Here is a 21,910-nt window from a genome sequence, read left to right on the forward strand (position 1 = left end):
AGTAAGAAAGTGAAAGAAAAATACCATATGATATCATTCATACGTAGAAATTAAAAAAAGTAAAAAAGAGGACACTAATGAACTCATCTGCAACAGAGAAACAGACTCACAGACATAGTAAATAATCTTATGGTTACTGGGGGAAAGAGTGTGGTAATGGATAAATCTGGGACTTTGAGATTCGCAAATGTTAGCCACTATAAAAACAGATTTAAAAAAAAACCAAATTTCTTCTGTATAGCACAGGGAACTATATCCAATATCTTGTAATAACCTTTAATGAAAAAGAATATGAAAACAAATATATGTATGTATATGCATGTGCTGTACACAACATCATCAACACAACATTGTAAACTGACTATACTTCAATAAATAAAAGAATCACATCTGATTCAGTTTCATCATTCCCACTGTATAAGAATTTCCATGGTATGAGTTGAACATCGGTAGAAATTTCTTTTAAATATATCATCATTCAAAAATAAAGAATTATGAGTTGCCAAGGGATGATAAAATGGCAAGGTATCATCTGATTTAGTGTAGAATTGAATTATTCAATTTACTCTGACTTAGCACTTCCTGTGATCAAGGCACAGGGAAGGCATTAGGAATCTAAACAATGACCAAAACACTTTCTTTCTTTGTAAATCAATGTGCTTTACAGGGAAAAATAAAACCTCATCAGTGACCTTTGTATGGTGATAAAACAAAAAAGTATGACTGACTCAACATAATTCCATCAGGACCAACAGGCCCACACCCCTCTATAGGAATCTGGCAGGAGCCTGCTTTCAGGGATGCAGAGTTAACCCTAGCAGTTTCCTGGTTCTCTCTTCAATAGAACAAGCCCATCACTGGTATGCTGTGTACTTTCACTGGGTTATTGCCTGGGCATTCCTGGTTGGTTAATGCTTACCTGTCCCCACACCCCCCTCTTTGTCTCAGGGCAATTCCTGCCCTACTCCTGGCTCAAAGGAGAAAACAGTTCAGACACAAGTAAACCAGCCAAAAGGGGGCCCTAGTACCAAAGATAAAGATCCCCCCAAAATGTGTTCCTGATAAAATTAAAGGAGTTTTTGTAGCTATCGATTCCCTAGAACCTTTAAGTGCTCTGCTGAGTAGCTGGAGGTCATCGAGTGACTCAGCTAGCAGGAGGCTGCTAATGGATGGTAATGCTTTGCTGAGTGTTTGAAACTAGTATTTGCCTTAAGGTTGTGCTGAATAATTGCTGTTAATTGAATTGTAGAAATATCCACATGTTATTTATATATAGTATATCCTTTTAATTGAAAGAGTGCAATGCTCATTTGGTTGGTTTAGCTTTAAAGCATCTTGCAAATATGATTTTAGTAAACGTGTAGGATAGGAAGTCTCTTCCTTCATATCACCAGACACTGTGGTATGGAAATGCTTTACTGCTTTTCTCCTGGCCCCCCCACCAGATTTAATTCTGTAATTTTAATGCATTTGAAATTAATTCATGAGGGATCTTTAAATATTAGATTACCAAACATTTGTAGCAAAGGCTGAAACGATATGCAGCAAACTACAAATAACATGGACATACTGTATAGTTAATACTTGTCGGCAGTTTGTGCCAGCCACTATTCTAAACACTTTATGTATATTGACTCATCTAATCCTTAAAACATTTCTAGGGGCAAGTGTTATTATTATTTGCATTTTGTAAATGAGAAAATTAAGGCTCAGAGAGGTTAAGCAATTTGCCTAAGGTCAAACAGCTAGTGAGCTAAAGTAAAGAGCTAGGGTTACAATTTAGGCACTTTGGCTCTGGAGACTGCACTCAACCAGCAAGCTTTTCTGCTCACCACCTGCCAGATACTAGTTAAATGTTTAATTCTCATAAACCTTATGAGATACATGCTACCATTATAATCCCCATTTAATAAGAGGATTGGTCTAACCACTGTCATTCTGCTAGTAAGTGGCAGAACCAGGCTTTTTTTTTAATTTTTAATTTTTTGTCAAAATGATTAATTTTAATTATAAAAATTAAGAACTTTCAAGGAATCAATAAATAGTAAACAGATCGACAGTAGAAGCAAATATGAAAAGATTTTGTATTAGCTAAATAATTTTAAGAACATTATGCCTTTTCAAGACGGTTAAGTGTTTATAAAATTTCAACGATAATCCAAAGTAGAATAACAGTTACTAGCTTATATTTTAAATCTAAATTTGATTGATGTGTCTGTCAGTACTCTAGTATTTTTCTTTTTTCTCAATCTCATTAGAACAAAGCTTTCAAACTCAGTCCTGCCTGACTCTTGGGTATGAGATCTTAAATATCACCCACCACTACCTTCCAGAGAAGGTGGTGTGTTTATTTTTTTTAATTATATATAGCATTAGATATTAAATAGATTTTAAGGGGGAATAGAAATAATTTACTAAGAGTATAGTAACTCTCCAGTCATAATCTTTTAAAATATTTCAAATACTCTTAAATCAATTATTAGATTTTTCTAAAATAATCTGAAATACTGTTAAGCTAATATTAAATGTCATCATTCTGAAAAGCAGAGCTCAAAGGACTATTCTTAAAAACTAACATAATGATTCGTCTCACTGTTTATGTGATTCCCCACCCCAACGTAACTGCAATTTCCTCAAGAGATTTGTGAACATTTCAAAAAAATACAGTTTAACTTATTTTGACTATTGCAAGTATAAAATGTTATGTAGCACTTGTTGGGTACAACAAACGAGCATTACAAAATCAAAACAAATCACAACAGTGTTATGAAATTATGATAATTGTTATTTCAGGATCGACCATTTCAGTTACTATTTTTCATACCACCATTTTACTAAAGGAGAGAGGTTACCACTGGTACCTGAAAAATTAGGAAGTGTTAACATGCCAGCTAAGTCATGATGATCCAGTAAGAGGAAAAATACATAGAAAAATTGAGATGGTGGTTGTCGTTATTGTTTATAAGAAAATGTCTTCATACGTCTGTCCTTTCCTTCTCTGAGTTCATATTTACAGTGTTGGTTTCTTTTACTCTCTTTAAAAACCTACCGTTACGGTAGGATTTCAAATCTCACGGTAAGCACCGACTGTCAGAGAATAAAAGAACAGACTACCTCATAGGTGGGTTATAGCATAAACTTAAGCCAAATAGTTTGTCACCGCTGTCCTACTGTGAGTTATTTATGTTTCTATTACCTTTAGGGCCTTTGAACAGTTTGATTTCCACAACAGTCTCCAAAATGGGTCGTCGTCTACGCACGTACAGCCGGACGATGGAGCCCGCTTCCTTGAGGGCTTCCACCGCTTTACTGTGGGAAACCTCGGACACATCGACCTCGTTCACCCGCAAGATACAATCATTGACCCTGAAAGAAAGGAAAATAGAGCAGAAATGGTGGTTAGTGGTAGCAGTGCACAACTGTTGATTTATAATACTCTTAACTATTGGAACTATTCATAATCTTGTGGAATAAGATTTATTATCCACAGTATAGAGAGCTGCTCCAAGTGGTTAAGTTCTTTGTCTAAAGCTGTCAGCGATTTGATGAGAGACTGGATATGATCTCACGTATTCCTATTTCAACATTTCCTCTTTTTCTTTTAGGACTACATATATGTAATGTGATGAACAGTTTCATGTATGTTGTGCACATCAATTTTAAGTTTATACCACGGTAGTGAAAGTATATAAAAAGCATGGGAAGAATTTCCCTATCTTTTTTGTCCATAACATCTCTGTACATGTTTGAGGAGCTAAGTTTCAGGAACTCTTGGCTCAATGAGAACCTTGATTAGCTTCAAATTCTTGAGACAGAACAATTTCACTTACTAAGACTCAGTGATGTCATCTCATCGTAACAGATGCTATGGCTTGAATAGGTTTACATATACATTTCCTCTCTGACTAAAAAAAAAAAGAATCATGGAAAACTACCAATTAGAATAGTTTCGAGAATGTAGGCATGACGGGTGCCAGCCACCCTGTGGCAGCTGGTCCTTCGAGAGTGGGTAATTTTGTCATCTCATGATAATGCAAAAACATGATGTTTACCATCACCCTGTGCTCAGAATACTAATCATAACTTAAAACACTGCTTTCTATAGAAGGGAGTGGTTGACATTAAAACAAAAAATTCTGGATGTTACATCTATTCAAATTCTACTAATTTTTTTTCCTTTTGTATACAGTAGAATCCTTAATTGTCAATTGCTAGGAATCACATCCTAAATCAGATGTTTTTTTTCCTGAACACGCGGATGAAGTAGGCAGCTTTAGTGCGCTAAGAACACCGGACTAGCAGTCAGGAGGTGTGGATTTGGGTTCCAGCTCTGTACCAGCTGCGTGACCACAGTCAAGTCACTTCATCTCTTTGAACTTTCCCATTAAAAGAGAGTAAGCATGCCTAGAGTTAGTGAGAGGAATAACCAGATATATAAATATACGGATGTATGGGTAAAATATACGGATTGATAGGTGAGTCAAAGATGCTGTGCTCAAGAATTTGTTGAAAGGAGAACAGAATGGAAATTGAAATTTTTAAAGGGTCTACTATGTGCCATATCATATCATTCTAGTCACTTCACTTACTGGCTCATATTTAAATCAAACCATTTATAAAACATTGATTCTCATTTTGTAGACAATGAAATTTTACTGACAAGGTCACAGTGTTGGTGAGGGCAGGGGCATGATTCCAACCTAGTTTTGTCTTTTTGTAGAGCCTATGCCAATACAAAGTTACTCAGAGTTGATTGTTTTAAATAAATTTTAAAAAAGGATTGTGAGGGAGGAGTTTTTATTCAAATTCTTAAAATAGAAAAGAAAAAATATCAAGCCAAACTAGGGCACTCAACTTCCCTTCTTCTTAAACACTTGAAACAGCATTGGGCTGGAGGGTCATAGCTATTTAGAATTAATTTGCTTTCTCTACTAGTAGATAATCTTTGTGAGTAAAGGTACCACTTGAATTCACTTTGAAACATAAATATATCACTAGCTTCAAACTCACATGACACTGTCTCAGTAAAAAGTGAAGCCTTCATCGTATTTCTGATCCATTGTATTAGAAAGCCATTTACATACAAATTTCCTCCTTACTTCACCCATGTAATTAAGTTGGTGGTTTCACTCTTTCAGAGCTTGTTGTTTCAGATATAAGTCTACAATACAAAATAAATCTATAATTTTTGTGGACCAAAACAAAAGGTTTAACTTTAACCTTTTTTTAGTCTCATTTCCTTTGGACATTCTAGTACATTTCCTTATAGAATATATCTTAGAAAGAAAAAGAACATTTCATCATTAACATGTCCACAGAATCACATCTAAAATTTGTACTAAACAGATATTCTGGAATATATATAGTATCACTGAAAAGTCAAATACTTAAAAGTTATTTGTTCCACTTTGAAGATATTTAAAATAGCATGTAATATCTATTTTCCTTCATTAGGTATTAAAGTATGTTCTGTCGTAAAATAAGATTTGCAATTTTATACATTTTTTTTAAGGCAGCCAGGGCTATCTGCCCTTGGAGTTTTTACTTTTTTTACTTTTATTTATTTATTTGAGGGGGGGAGGTAACTAAGCTTATTTTATTTTTTTTATCTTTAGTGGAAGTACTGGGGATTGAACCCAGGACCTCGTGCATGCTAAGCATGCACTGCACCACTGAGCTATGTACCCTCCCCTGTATAATCTTTAAAGATATTAATTCATTAAAAATAATCACCAAATCTATGTGTTAAAAATTGTTTAAAAATCTGTTCATTATGCATTAAAAATACTGGAAAAAAAAGATAACAAAGTTTCAGCTCTGGTTCTTTGTGGATGTGGAAATTATGAATGTTTTAAAAAGCATATTTCTATTTTTTGCTTCTTCCAGAAGTTCTATAGTGGACACACATCACCATAGAGAGCCTAAGAACGTAGGCCACAACTAGAGACAACTGGGAGCTTGTCTCAGCTCTAGAATTTCAGAGCTGTGTGACTCTGAGCAAGTCACTTGACATCTCGAAGCCTCTGTTTTTTTCAAATGCAAATAGGGATAACAAGATTGCTGTCTAGACTAAATAGGATGATGCATGTGAAATATTTAGCACCGTGCCTGGAAAATAGTAGGCTATTACAGTTATGAAAGAGACAAGAACGGCTTGCATAAGAAAAGATGTGACAAGACTATAGTGGAGAAAAAAGTACTGAAGGGAGAGAAAGGAAGAGAGCTACAATCAGGACACCGAAGGGATTTTTGAAACTTGTTTTATGAAGAAGAGAGGAAGAGATACAATGAATGGCATCTGGGAGGAAGGAAAACCGTAAAAATCAGGCGTTTAGTAAGTCTTGTTTCAGAGAGTGTAACTTAATTGCCCTTTTCATCTTCCCCCTCCCCCACCACCAAGAAAACAGTTGTTCTGATACAAACTATAGCTTTATGATAGCCTTGAAGAAAGCCTCTAAGGATTAGTACACTTGGCAGGATTCCCACCAGCTCATGCCTACTCTGTCCTTGCCACACTCCACACACGTGACCACACCCAGCCACACTCAGACCTCCTCAAGGCTTGATTCAGAAGGAGGCGTTAGGTCACAGGTCTGAAAGTTAACTTTGCAGCAGCTATTGGTTATAAAGTAGGGAGTATTCCTGATTGGCTTCTTTTTATCGTCTCCACTTAGTCCTACTCTCTTTGGTCAAAAAGATGAATTAATTACAGACCAAAGGGCCACATCACAGAGAAAGCTGATCAATGTTTAATGTGCTGGGTGAAATACAATAATACATCATCAAATGGAAAACACTAGCTGGGGAATTATATTGTATGCACTTAAAGAGATCAATCAATCATTTATAAAAATCAGAATCTGTTTAAAAAGAATAACGGCATAGATTTTGTGTGAACTATAATGACACCAGAAAGGCTCTCAGGGTTAAGGTGGCAAAAATGCCTAATTTTTCTTTTATTCCTAGAGTCACAAAAGGTACATTAAGAACAAATAATAGATACTCAAAACTTTAAGAAAAGACTAGTGCTTTACATTAGCAAACAGAGGAAAGGAAAAAATACCACAGACACACACACACATACATAGAGATGGACACAAATGGCTTCAAAACATTATGACCTTTTCTAAATGTACTTAATTATGTCTGCCTGCTGTCTTCTTGTGCCCTCTCATGAAGCATGTGTTAAAAGTTCATTGAGGATATCTGAAATCCACCGCTGGCTAAGGTTCCTCCTTGCTGAAACTTCTCACTTTAAAAATCCATTTATTTCATTGACCTCATCAGGTGCTATTAGTCCACTAAAACTGAGAATAAAATAATTAAAAAATCAGCATAATTTAACAGTTTTTTTAGAAAAGGAAAAGGACTAATGTTTTGGAAGCATCAGATAACATGTTGATGGAGTAGTAGCTGCTGGCCCTATTTCTCTAACAAACATTCACAAGGTTGCAGGAGGAGTGACAGGTTCATACAGCTTCTCACGGCTCACTTGTCACATTTGACAGTCCTTGTTTCGGGGAATCTGGAATTGAAACTATGAGATTCAGAGGTTCTATCTAAACAGGAGAAATTGAAGCTTGAAAGCTTAATATTGGAACCATTTCTTCTGCACTGACTGAAAAGTGGCAAAAGCTTGTTTGCAGGAAGATGGGAACAAAGCAAATGTATGGAAAGAAGTACAGACGTCAGGGAGAAGGAAGGCTCCCCATGGACTCCCCACAGTGCTTCAGTTCATGGCTGTCCTTCCTGGGTCTTAGTTGTCCAATACAGTCTCGACTTTCAGAGGATCCTCCAAGTCTCCTTCTGATTCATTCCCCTTTTTGAACAAGCAAGCTTGGGTGGACCTTCGTTATTCACCAACAAAAATTTCTAACTAACAGGCAGACTTTGCAGCCAGCACTCTGCATGTGCTATCTCCCTTAGCTCGTTCCTGTCTTCCTTTCAATACAATTCAAGTTTATCTTGTCTTCTGGGAAGTCATCCCTGGCTCAATTGGCTAGTCCAGTATTCCTCCACCAGGTAGCCAGTACAAAATACTGATAAGCTTACCAGAGTTAGCAAATCAAATTATAGGATACCCAGTTAAATCTGGATTTCAGATAAAAACAAGGATAATTATAATTCAGATAAATAAATACTTTTTCATATATGTTCTATACCATGTTTGGGATATACTTAAACTCAAAAATTACTTGTGTTTGCTATTCAAATTTAATTAAGTGTACAATTGTGTTTAGAAAAATACAGTATTTACAAAAGCACTGAAATGCGCTTATTATCCTGAACTGTGGCCTTTGGTTTGTTGAAACAGCGTGATGCTTGGCACACAGTGGGATATATTTTTACTATGTACTAATCTGCTTAAACAGAAACACTAAAGGTAGATACTGCTTCATTTTACAACAGAAACTGAAGCTAAAAGAGGTCTACAACGACAGTAAGTATTGTCTAGGGAATCTCAAAGCTCACACACTGCACCATCTATATCTCTAGCTTGTTGAAAGTAATTTTGGGACTTACTTCACGACCAATACCAACTGCTGACCATCAGTAGGATCAAGGATCATACTAGAAAGCTTTAAAGCCAAGCCAAATAACAAAACCTAGATTTTGTTCTCAAACAAAATCTAGTTCTCAGTTTTAGAATTAGATTTCTGAACTTTAGGACTAGGTTTAGAAATGGTTCTCAAACTTTAGAGTGAATTAGAGTTACTTGGAGGGCTTATTAAATCATAGATTGCTGGGCTCCACCCCCAGAGAGTTTCTGATCCAGTAGGTCTGCAGCAGGAGAGAGGAGTCATATTTCTAACAAGTTTCTAGGTGATGCTGGTGACATTGGTCTGGGACTATCCTCTAATAACCATTGCTCAAGGTTGTAAAGGGTCACTCAACTTGGCTAGTGTTAGTTCACTCTAAAAAGAATGGGGGAACTCAATCTTACGTAGAGCCAGCTGACTACGACAGAAGTTCTGAGTGCTGACTCTGGACCCAATCCCCTCAGTGTTGCAGCTGTTCATTATTTAGAATGAAGTCTCTAAGGGAATATGGACCAGGAGACCACAGCTGCCACACTGTGAGACTGCGTGTATGCGAGCCATTTTCCAGCACTCATTTTATATGAGACTCTTTCCCTACAGCAAAGACCAACTGATAACCACTCCATTCTACATTTTAAAAATAGGACTCCTGCCCTCGTCTCTAATTCTGGGTGACAGTAACTTGGGTTTATGATCCATAGACGCCATCTCCTACAGTGAATAGACTGTTTTTCTCTCTCCATTTGCCACTTCATTTCCCTTATATAATACGCTTGCCGGATTCTCTGCAGCTGTCATCTGGGAAAGATCACAGCTTTCCACACTGGAGGAAGAAATTGCTATTTCAGCATCAGTGATTGGTCTTTCGGCATTTTCCCAGAAAAGCAGAGTCCAGTAACAAATCTCGAGCCAGGTACCTTGGTGAGTGCAATGTGGGAGAGAGGCACTAAATAGGAATTTTCAAGAGTGAGGCTCATAGGATTGGAGATTACTTAGTCCACTCAGTCCAACACTCTGACCACAGACAGGACTGCATGTCAACTTTCAAGAAATGAGGTCTGGTACCTTCCATCTGGATTCATGCAGTAGGTTTCTAGCTGGTTTTCCTGATGCTATGTTACCTAATTCCTCTCTACTTCACCCTACGTGTAAGCTCAGCTCAGTTTCAACTTCTTAGAGCAACTCTATCAACATTTTCTCTCCCCTCAAAATTCATCAAGAGTTACTTAACTCATATCAAATAAAAGCTGTGTTTATCTTTGTATTCCTAGTGTCTGCTACACCGTTGTCCCTGAAGAATAAATGAGTGTGACTGAAGGGCCTCTAAGTCTAACCTTTTTTTTGTACCTCTCAAGCTCAGGCTCTAGTCAATCCACATCCTCACTGTCCCCGAAATATAACAAGCTTATTCCTGCCTCTGCATTTTATTTCATGGTGCTTTCCGCCTCCCAAATGTCCAACTTGAACCAGCCTCACTCAAGGGCAAGCTTACACTCCCCGGCCTCATGAAAGGTTTCCTAATCACTCAAATCCTCACTGCCCACAATGCTGGAAGTGCAAATACATGGTGGATTTTCATTAAAAAAAAAAAAAAAAAAGCTATAGACTGATTTGGTATCCGTGCAGAACCTAAAATTAAGTATTATACATTAAGAAACACATTTGCCAATGTTGGCTTTGATTTCTTCTTCGCCTCTATTCAGATCTATTCCAATCCTAGAAATTGATGTGGATTAGCATATAGGAAATCAATAACTTTACATTTTCTCATTCTAATTTGATTTGAATTTGTGATATTGATGAACATTTCAGTGAAAAGTTGAGAGGCACCAGGAGCAGTAAATTATGAACCAGATGTGAATTCTAATCCTCATTCTGCCACTTTCCTTTTTTTTTTTTTTTTTTTTTTTTGGTCTCTCTGTTGAGTTCAATGGTATTACAATTCTTTTCTAGCTCTGGTGTTCTATAAATCTAAATTCAAGGTGAACTCAGCCTGTCACCTATCTTTACTTAAAAGCCTGGAATGCACTTCAATGGAGCAGAATGCCAAATTATCCTTATCCTCCCTCCATGGACAGCTCTGTACTTTTTATTCTCTATCAAGGTAAATCATTCCATCATCCAAAATGGGGAGTTCTCCCTCTCTCTCAGCCACACATCCAATCTGTCGCATCATTTTTTAGATTCAGACTTTTCCTTTATACCCACTTATCCTACTTTGGCTCTTATTGTCAATCACCTAGATTCTGGAAAAAAATTTGTAGCCAGCTTCCTTGTTTCTAGCTTTGCCCTTTACAATTTATCTTCCATTTTATTGCGAGAATGGTGTTATTGAAAATATACCTGACTGCTTTATTTCCCTGTTTTAACAGTCTTCCATTGTTTTCCATTGCCTACAGCAGACCTTCAAACATTAAAAAAATCTAAGCAAAGAAACCCTTCCTTCAAATGAAATCTTACTCAGAAGCCACATGTTATTTATAATTGTTTGTATGTGACAAAGGCAGAGTTTCTGTGATTTCTGTGGCAAGGAGGGAAGAGAACACAGCACAGCTTGTTGTAAGGCCCTTGTTTGTGACCCCTCAGAGGGCTGGGAGGAATCCAGGGTCAGGGCACCATGTATGACTGAGCGGGGGCTAGTGAGTACTGAAGGAAATCCAGGGCAAGCCCTTTCTCCAAGCCAAGCACATTGGCAATGACTTGTGCTCCTGAAGTGGGTATCTTTTTCTAATTCACATAAAGGCTTCCTGTGGCCCAGTGGTAGCACTCTTCAGTGGGCTCTGTGGAACCCAGGCTGAGTCCACCTGCCTTTCTGGATAAAGCTCAAAGGCCTTCTTCACATAACACAAGTCTTTCCATATCTGGTTGCTATTCACCTCCCAGGCTAGTCTCTTGCTGCATCAGTATAGTTTCTTCAAACACCACGCAAGTTCATGACTCAGGCTTCTCCCCCTGCCTGGAGTAGCCACCTCCAGATCCCACATTTGCCTGAGTACTCTACCCATTTTCCAAGACTAATGTCCATTCTGAGGTGGCTTTACAGTTTAATAGGGGAGATGGTAAAACAAACTACTAAACTTCAGTATAATAAGAGCTATGGCAAGAGAGATTTAGGTGTTGCAGGAGCATATAATGGGAGACCTTTGTCAGGATTAGGGAGGTCAAGGAAAACTTGGAGCAACTGAGGTGGCTGAGATCTGAAGGTCAAATAGGAGTTAGCCAGGTGAATAGAGAGAGGGAGAAGTGTTCCAGACAGTTTAGTGGCTGGTGAGGTGAGGAGCAGAGATCGAGTCCTGAAGGCCCTTGCAAGGCATGCTAAGGAATTGGACTTGAACCTAAAGACAATGGAAAGCCACTGTAGTACTTAAAGCTAAAAGAGTGTTTTTGAAAGAGCTTTCTAGGTACAATATAGAGATGTGCAGACCGGTTAGACTTGGGGTTATGGGGCAGTTAGAGTAAAAGAAGGCAAGGATTGTTGTTGGAGGCTATTATATAATCCTAAAAAAAGATATGGTGGCCTGGATTAGACCAGCAGCAATAAAGACAGAGAGAAAGGGACAGATGAGAGGGCCAATTACAATCTACTAGATATAGTGATGGATTGGATGTGGGAAGTGAGGAAAAGGAGAAAATACTTTGTTTGAATGTTTATCTCTACCTTATGTATCATGAATCACTTGAGGAGAGGAACCTTATTTTATTCACTTCTGTATCTTCAGTGCCTACACTGGGGCCAGGTACAGAGCTGGCACTGAATATGTCTGATAAATAAATCAATGAATTTTATAAATGGGAAAGTTAATAATGACACCTCTGCTGCTAATATCCATACTTTCCCTCATCCTGTCCAGTAACCTTGTCTCATGAGAATTCATGTCCTCTCATTTCTCCTGCAGTAAACTGAATCAACTCAAATTTAATTACCCTAAGAAACAGGCTGTCATTCACAGGCTTATTTTAATTAAAAAATAAAGGAAGAACCCCAGTGAGAGGGTAAAGTCTAAACAAAACTGCTCACTAAGGAAAAGAACTTAAATACTAGTTGAAATATATAATATACACACATATTCAACCAATATTTATTGACCATCCACTACATAGTGCCCGGTACTCTGTAGGCACTGAGGACACAGTGGTGAATGAGAAAGATACTGATGGCTCCTGATGTAGGAGGTGGGGAGGAGGAGATTTACAAGAAGATCCCAAATCATATCACCAGGACAGCAGCCTGTATCACTTACATACAAGACTAGTTTGAGCTTAAGCACATCTTTCAATCTTGAGAGTTTAGGTTTTCCTTTCAAATTATTATTCATACACTTATTTTAATTATTGGAGCTCAATTTTCATAGAAAGACGAGGATGGAACCATAAGCAAGAATTCAAGTGTATCATGTGGCAAACTGCTTGTAACCTTGCCCCTTATTTTGAACTGTTCTTCACTTACCATGTATATAACATGTGTGTCTTCATGTCCCCTCATGGGAAGTGTGCAGTATCTTATGAGCCAATTGATGTTCTGTGCCCTTCTACTTATGCAGAGCAAATACAGATTTGACCGTAAGTGATTTCAACAGTTTGAGATGTACAAAATATTTCAGAGAAAATTTTCAGCATTTTTAAAGATTCTTAAAATGGTAAATATTAATCTCATGGTGAGTAAATTCATCAGTTGTTACAGGGAAACATTTTTCAGCATTTGTACAGTTAAATAACAAGTAAGGCACCTATATAACTTATCTTTTATATCTCTCTCCACTAGAATGGAGCTCTATGAATGAGGAAATCTGATCTCTGTTTTCTTGTTTTACCACCAGTGGTTGGCACAACTCTCCACACTCTAAGGTACCACCATCCACCCAGTTTTCCTTAATCCTTTACTTCCCTCACCCTCCATATCCATTCCTTCAGCAAGATCAATTACTTCTAACTCTGTAATATATCCCAATCCATCAATTTCTTTCCATTTCTGCTACTACCACACAGTCCAAGTCACCACCTCTTCTACCTGGACACACCGGCTGCCTGGTTCTACTCTTGTTCTCTGTAATACATTCTCCACATGGAAGCCAGAGTGCATAATTTTAAAATTTAAATCAGACAGTGTCACTCAACTCTGGGTTAAGCCCTCCAAGCCCTTCCTGTATTATGTAAAATAAAATCCAAGCCCCTGACCTGCCTCACAAGGCCCTGGCTGCCACTTGTTCCTGTGTTCTCAGCTCCTACCACTCTCCCCTCCGTCCCCTTCACGTCAGCTGCACTGGCCCTACTTTTCCTTTTAGTATGTGCCTAGCCTCAGTCCTGCCTAAGGGACTGTACTTACTGTTCCCCCAGCTTTGAAAGCCTTCCTTGATCACTCAGTGTAAAAGTAGCACCAGCCTTTCATCTCCATTGCTCTGCTTCATTTTCCGCATAGAATTTATTACTTATGATCTTTTGTAAATGTGCTTATCTTCTGCCCAGATGAAAATGTCAGTTCCTTAGAGCAGGAACCTTGTCTGTCTTGTTGACCATTTTATGCTTGGTGCCTAGGACAGTGGCAACCCAGAGCAGGAACCCGATGAATAGTTGAGTAACAAATTAACGGATGAATGATGAGATGAATGAATGAATTGTAATTCTACCTAGTTTGAATTGGGTTCATCAACAATAAAGTACATACAGTCTTGCTGCCCAAATATGAATTCTGATAACTCTAGTTTGAAGACCTTCTTCTATCCAAACCCATAATTATTGGAATTACTTAGCATTGGCAAAGACTGTGAGCAATTCTCTATATAGCAGAAAATGCTAAATTGCCTGGAGATACTAATTGTCGAGGGTAGATGATTAGAGATGCTGTTTCCTGACCTTTTTCTGAGCTACAATAATCAGCTGTTACTGTTCATGTGATTTCATAATATCTACACCCCTCATCTTTTTCTAGGCTAAATGACATTTCATGAAATAAATTCAAATTAATTTTGCGTTGAAAAGTCATAACACATTTTGAAATTGCTGGTGATCTTTTGTGATTCATAAAGCTAGAACTGGAGCTCCCTGATTTAATGGTGGAATGGGTGTTCACAAGTGGTATACTCAGTCCCTTAAAGTTGTTCTCAGCTCTGGAGTTAAAATTCACAGGCCTGGGGATGGCAGCCAGGAGGATTAGGGGCACCAGAAAGGGCATCATTGCTCACAAATATCTTCGTGCTTTCGGTAAATGGGTTTCTTTGAATTAATAAATTTCTCTTTCAAAATACAGAGACAGTCATCCACACATTATGCACAATTGTCCATGGAGACTATGGGACTTCATTTTAGAGCTTGGGTAGATCAGGGGACTCTTTGAGGGGCAATTTCGTGGAAGAACTTATTAGAAGAAGCCATAGGCACCAGGGCAGCAGAAGAAAGAAGCTCCTAGAAGATAAAGAGGATCAGAAAGGGGTCCAAAAGTTAAACCACACATTTCCTGGAACTCCTGTGACAACAAAGGTAGTGACCTCTGGGAAGAGTAAGTGTTTATATAACACCCCAACAATATTTTGTTTCATTCTTAAAGCCTAAAAATATGCTGGGCATATTATGTAATGGGAAAACTGAGGACCAGACAAGTTAAATAACTTACTCAAATCCACACAGCAGATAAGAGACAGAAATAAAAAATTACAACAGCATAAACAGGAGTGATAAATGGCAAGAAAACAAGACAAGGAGCTGTTGTCACTTAGTCCTTCTGTTAGAATTGTCTGCAAAAACCTCAGTCCTGATTGAATCTAACCCTCCATTCTCCTCATTTTTTCTTTCAGAGCCACTGAACAGGCTGGAGAAAAATCCACGGATAGCGGGAGTCACTATAAATTCATGACTTCCAAACAGCCTGGTGGGCTTGTTAGCCTTTGTTCTGTAATTAACAGTCTCCAAACCCTTCCTTTTCTAGATCACTTCCCGCACATGCCTACCCAACTATCCAAATCCATGCTGTTCTCTCTCACCCTATTGCAATGGAGGAAGTGTCTCTTCTGATACCAAGGCCTATCAATTCACATTTTCTTTAAGACCTCACTTAATCATTTTATCTCTTTACATCCTGCATGTTCAAACCCACTCTCTCTAGCTGACCCATTCTCCGAACACTCAAACATACTCGGTATCTCCCACTTTTGCAAAGCTTTCCATTGACCTGGTATCTCCCCCTGGCTACTGTCCTACCTCTTTCCTCTTCACAGACCAGCTCTTTACTAAAAGAGCTTTTTACATATATTCTCTTATTTCTTCCTCCCTCATCTCCCTTTATCCCATTCTAATCTGAGTCCTCTCCAACGCCCCTACCAAGAAAAACATAGAAAATGTTCCTACTAAATTCACCAGAAATCTAGTTTTGGCCAAATTGAAGGCAGTCTCTTTTGTCCTCATCTCAGTTGATCTCACAACAATGTTAAGGCCAAGTGCTCACTCCCTCCGTGAAGCACCTTCTCCTGGCTTCTGTGACTCTTCTGCTTTTCTTCCTACTACTCTGCTCACTCATTTTTAAATTCTCATTTTAGTTTTCCTACAATCTATTGATATTCATACTTTAAAAAGCAAAAGCAAGAAAAAATCCAAATCCTTTGTTTTTTCCATGCTTTAAGTTGACATCTAATTTTTTTCCTCATAAGTTTAAACAGTAACAAAGGCTATAATTTCTAGCCTATTGTGAATTGTAAAATTTTACTTTTAATTGTCACATCATTATTTCAAATGTATATAGTGGAATGTAAGGATATAATAATTTGAAAGCCATGATCACCAAGATATAAATTAAGACTTTTTTTTAGCAGTTGGACATTTTACATTTTTTCTTTCTCCTTGAAATTATGTTTTCATTTTACTTGCACAGAGTTTTAACCTAATTTATTTTAGATATCTTACATGGATCACTGTAACATACTTATTTCAAACAGAAATGCGTATACAAACATAAATCCTGTGATTTATTTTTCAAATATCCTATAAGACTCCACATGTTAAAAAAAATTTCTTCTTGACTGAGTTAGCCTTATGATTACTAATATTACACATTGATCAAAATAACTTATAAATGGAAACCATGAATTTCCATTTATAAGTCAATGGAAATGTAATTGTATTGGGGATTTGTTTCTTAATGGGGTGGGTAGAGCTTTTTAAAATTTGGCTTATGTTTCCATTGATGAATATGAATCAAGGGTAGAGTGAGACAAGATTCAGAATTCCTAGTTTTCACTTCTACAAATAAAGTGCTGAGATAACTTTATCCACATAAATGAGACAAGAATGGGAAGAAAACTTTGAATTCCTTCCAAGTTACATGCCCCAAATCCTGTGATCTACCAAGAAAATTATTTTAATTATCTATCAGATGATAACTGCTTTTAAATTTTGATGCGAGCAAAGAATGGGAAACCTTGTAACTTAAAAAAAAAAAAAAGATTTACTTCTCAATCACTTAGAGACACTGACTTTCTCATCCCAGGCAGCAACAGTTCAGATTGTTATCTACATCTAGTCATAAAACTGTACTGTTAAGTAGTAAAACAGTGCTAAATAGTACATAATAGTAAGTGGGATACAGAGCTGCAGCAGGATTTGGAATGGGCAGGTCTATAGCTTTCATTTGTAAAATGGGAGAAGACCAATTATAAATGGAAAAATGACAAATAAGAACCAGTATGAAGCTGCAGCCTACTTCTTGGGCAGGTCAAATTAAAGATCTGGAAATGGAGTTACATAAATCTTTCCATGTCCTACAAGGGGTTTGCATTATTTAGTTTAAAAATCTTTGGTCTGATTTATAGCAAAAAGTTTAGAATAATTCAACTCAGTCCTAGGTTGTTCTCTCTTTCTATTGTACACGTTTTTGAAGCAATCTCTTAATTTCATTAGCTTTTAACATTTATAACTATGTCCCAGCCAGATCTCTCAGAGTTCCAAATCTCTATGTTTAACTGCCTATGTGATATCTCCACTTGAATTCTGCACAGGCATCTTAAACTTAATATTGTCCAAAATAGAACTTATGTTCCAACTGTCTTTCTGCCAGTCTCTGCCAATTGTTATGCTCCATAGCTCAGAGTCACCCTTGATAACTCTACTAGATGGTGAACTCTGTGAAATCAAGGATATTGTATCCCCAGCACCTGATATGGGGCCCGGGGCAAAGAAGCCACTGATGCTTTATTTGAAAGAATAGAACTTCTCCTCACATCCCACTCTAATTAATCATTAAGCCTTTTCAAGTTCACCCCTTAGGTATATTTCAAAATCTGTCCACTTCTCTCAATCTTTTTGTCAGCATCTTAGTCCAAGCTCCCATCATTTATCACCTGAATTACTGATAGCTTTTGAAGCTGCTCTCCCTGCATGTGCCCTTGTCAGCCAAACCAGACTCCCACAGCAACCAGAGTGATCTTTACAGATAACAATTTAGTTCAGCCATTTTCTCATTGAAACACACAAAGATTGCTTTTAGAAGGATAAAGAACAAATGACTTCCTATTTTCTCATGTCCATCTCTCCATTTGCATCTTGTCCCTGTCATCCTTTCTCACCAGCTCTAGTCCCAGTGACCTCTTCCTTATGTCTCTTCTGGCCTTTGGACCTGTTTACTCTGCCTGAAGATTCCTCCAGCCCTTTACTTGGCTAACACTTACCGTTTATGTCTCAGCTTAAATATCTCCTCCCTATAAGGCTTCTCTTGGATACTCCAGAATAGATCAGACCACGCTATTACAGCCTTTCACAGCTTAGATATTTTCCTTCTGTTAGAGCAGGCAGATAGCTAGATATGAACAGAGAAAGGGGGACACAGGCCAAATGGCAGAAACTGGGCAGAAAGGAGGGGCACGGGGCCAAATGCAGGAAATCATGCATCATGTAAACAACAGGGGTCCCTTGGCAGAGAGAGAAAAGCAGGAACCTTTGGGCTGATAAGTGATCACACATTTTGGGGTGACAAGTGGCCTGAAGGCCAACAAAGAAAGGTGGGAAAAGGCAGGAATCTCCAGTGTCCGAATGTTACCTTTTGCTCATTATGCCTTTATTTCAATACAGTTAGCCTTGCAGATTAGAAGTACCCCATCATGCACCAACACCATGACACTTCTGATCCAGACTAAATAAGGACAAAAATCCCTCCTCCCTTCGGGAAGGTGGAATTAGGATGGAAATCAGGGAATATGATCCCAAACCCTTCCCTCCCCAATGAATATTCTGCCCATTCATTTTTACACCCTATATAACAAACTTGTCAAAGAAACTCAGGGCAGCCACTCACCTGAGCCTGCCCGCTCTCCCCTTGACAGTGTACTATCCATCCCTTAATAAACCCCCCCTTTACTTTCTTAACCTCCATGTCTCATCTCTGAATTCTTGCTTCTATGGGACAAGAACCTAGTCACTGGCAACACTTTCATAGCACTCACTTCGATTCTAAATGTATTTTTATTGCTATACAGGACTGAAAGCTCCACTAGAGAGAGCACAGATCCTGTTTTGCTTCTTTCCTACTCTATTCTCAGCTCCAAGGGTCTGATCCACAGCAGAACACTCAGTGTACATTTACAAGACGAATGGGTCACAAAAGTCTAGGAGTAAAATGGAAGACTCAGTGTCAGTTGAATAAATACTTGCTTTACTTCCTGTCACTTCAGTTTCCCCGCTGCAGTGACTTGCCACAGGAGGAGATGACAGTGAGAGCAGCAGACTCAAGACCTCGTACCCCACTAGACTGAAAAATGCTGAAACTACTCCTCTCACTCCCCACACTCAGAAAAGTGACTCTGCCCATTCCCTTTTCTAACTCAGATCTGCATGTTGGATGCTCCAGCCTGAACATCTGAGAAGTGGAAGTGCAGAGGAGATGAATTTCCGGCACGTAAGGCAGCTGGGGCACTCTTACACCCAGCACAATGGGTTAGTCAATAGAAAGCCCTTAAGTGAAGCTCTAAATTAAATATATTTTTATTATAATATATATCTGGGATAATGAATATTAAAGAGTTTATTCATGCTTTAATACAAACATGAACAAAGAAAATAGCTAATAATTCATTCTTTAATTCATTGTTTTCTGAAAGGAAGCATTGCTTTCTTTCCTGCTAATGGTCTGCTTTTCCCTTTCATAATTTACTGCTAAATTAGACTGTCATATTTAAAGGCGTTAATAGAGGGGAGAAAGAGAAAGGAAATGATACGAACATTTTAATTAGGAGCAGGGTATTTGTAGGTTATAAACTGTGGTCCTGATGCTTGTGTTCTAAATACCAGACTAACCTGCATAACTAAAAATGATTTGGGCTGAATGCAGATAACATCTGGATCTTTACAGACAATTTCTAGGTCACTTGCCCGAGGCTGACTTGTACATTGTCTTAGCTCAGAGTGTTGGAGTTACACTGACACTGAATGTTAACCTCTCTGGAAGCCTGGAAGTAAAAACTGTTGCCCTTAATTAATTCCACTGTGATGTAAAAGGAAACCTCTGGTACATGATTTAAAAACACAAAAAGAGTAGAAGTAAAACTGTGAAAATGAGGAGCCCTAGAGCCCATTTTCAAACATTTCCAACCCACAACTGTGTGTGTAACAACTGATCTGGGAATAAGTTACTTGGTTTCTCTAATATCTGTCAGATTTTTAATCCCTTCCACAAGAATGTTCACCGCAATGTAATAAACAACTTATATATCCAAAATAAGGTAAAAGTTAAATAAATATCCATATGACATGAAATTATGCAGCTATTTAAACTGTTTGTAAAGTACTTTTTTATGGAAATGACTCTGTTATGATATTAAATGAAAAAAGGGAGGATGAAAAGTCCAACTACATAAAAATATGCACCGAACATGAAGGAACATAATGAGCACATCCTTTTGGTGGTGATGGATCACCATTATGAACGATTCTAAGTCACTTTATAAATGTCTATACTTCCCAAATTTTCTGCAATGAACATGCATTACATTCTAACCAGAGAACCACATTATCTTCAAAACCAAAATCAATTTATCTTTATCATCTTCTCATATAAAGTTGCATAGTGACATGCCAATTTCCCAAAGAGCCAAAAGAATTTGGCTGTCACTTAGGTATGTTTGCGTTTTTAATTTTTAACACTAGGAGATGGGATATCGGTAGGTCTCTATTTTCATAGATTCTTAAATACACGTTCAGTTCCTCATCTGCAGTTAATTGCAGCCACATGCTGTGGTGGAAAGAACATGGATTTTGGAATCAAACAGACTGGATTAGAATTTTGGCTCAATCACTTGTAGCTTAACCTCTTTGAGCCTCCAGAAGTTCACGGAGTAAGCTTAATGGGTGGCAGCTCTTACTAGTTCTAAGTGTCTATTGTGAGTAAGGGACAGTGCTAGATGTCATAGAAAACAAAGAATAAGTAACATGAGAGTTCAGACACGCAGAATGGCGCCATGTGAAGGGGGCTTAGAGATTTAGATATAGTTGTCAAGAAGGTAAGTCACCAAAAGCAAATAAATATGTTATCACTAAGACAAAGGAAAACTTATTCTCTATAAACAGGCAAGAGAATCTACCACAAAACAATATGAGAAACCCTAAAAGCCAAGAACTCTACCAGTAAGATACAAATCCTATTCATTTTATTTTTACTAGGCCCTAAAATTCAGAGAACATATTTCCCTTGTTCTATCTGCCAATTAACCTTTGAAGAATTAATATTCACTAATGGTCACTTCATGGGGAGTCCACAAACCCAAGGGGAGGCAAGCAGTTAGGGTCAACTCTCCCTCTCCCACAACAGACCTACTGTGGAATTCCCTGACTGCAGCCCACTTTAGTTCTTGTGTGGACCTCTTTCTCAAGTTCAAGTTCCTCAGGGTTAATGGTGCAGGCTCTGTGTACAACCTGAGGCTCAAAAGTGGTAAAGGATGGCTATTTGCAGAGGATGTGGATGAAGCCTGGACGTGCACATTGTAGTGTCACGGCCCTCAAGGTGAAGGAAGGAGCTGGGAGTAGGAAGATAAGGGTGGGGCAGAGGGACTGAGAGCTGGGGACTGGGGCCTGCTCTCCCTGTGCTGAAATTTCCGGTGCAGAACTGAGTCTAACAATTCTAAATTCTAACCTGGCTTTCCAGCCTCAGCTTCCTCTAGGAATGTAAAGTGCAAGTACAGAGGTGGGTGAGTTGTGGGGTGTGGGAGGGTGGAGGGATGTCCTGTGGGTAAAGGTTGCCGGGTTTGGACTGGGCAGCATGAAGAGAAACCTCACTTGGGAGATAATATTTAAGTCTCCACTTTGCTGTTGCCACAGCCTGAGTAGGAACTGAATGACTAGTGAGTAGCTCTAATATATTTATGATTTTGGCTTCTGTTAAGTCAGTTTGCTATGACTTG

General features: G+C 38.2%; 1 protein-coding gene across 22 annotated transcripts in view; it reads right to left on the reverse strand.

Annotated features, from left to right (window-relative positions):
- Nucleotides 1-21,910, reverse strand: part of DLG2 (discs large MAGUK scaffold protein 2) — a 1,704,777-nt gene that overhangs the window by 512,942 nt on the left and 1,169,925 nt on the right. For all 22 annotated transcript variants that reach the window (XM_032488772.1, XM_032488771.1, XM_032488766.1 and 19 more), the window contains one exon: nt 3,197-3,366. In XM_032488772.1, coding sequence (XP_032344663.1) covers nt 3,197-3,366 — 170 coding nt within the window. The remainder of the gene's footprint in view (nt 1-3,196; nt 3,367-21,910) is intronic.

Source organism: Camelus ferus, chromosome 10, assembly GCF_009834535.1.
Source record: "Camelus ferus isolate YT-003-E chromosome 10, BCGSAC_Cfer_1.0, whole genome shotgun sequence".
NCBI lineage: Eukaryota > Metazoa > Chordata > Mammalia > Artiodactyla > Camelidae > Camelus > Camelus ferus.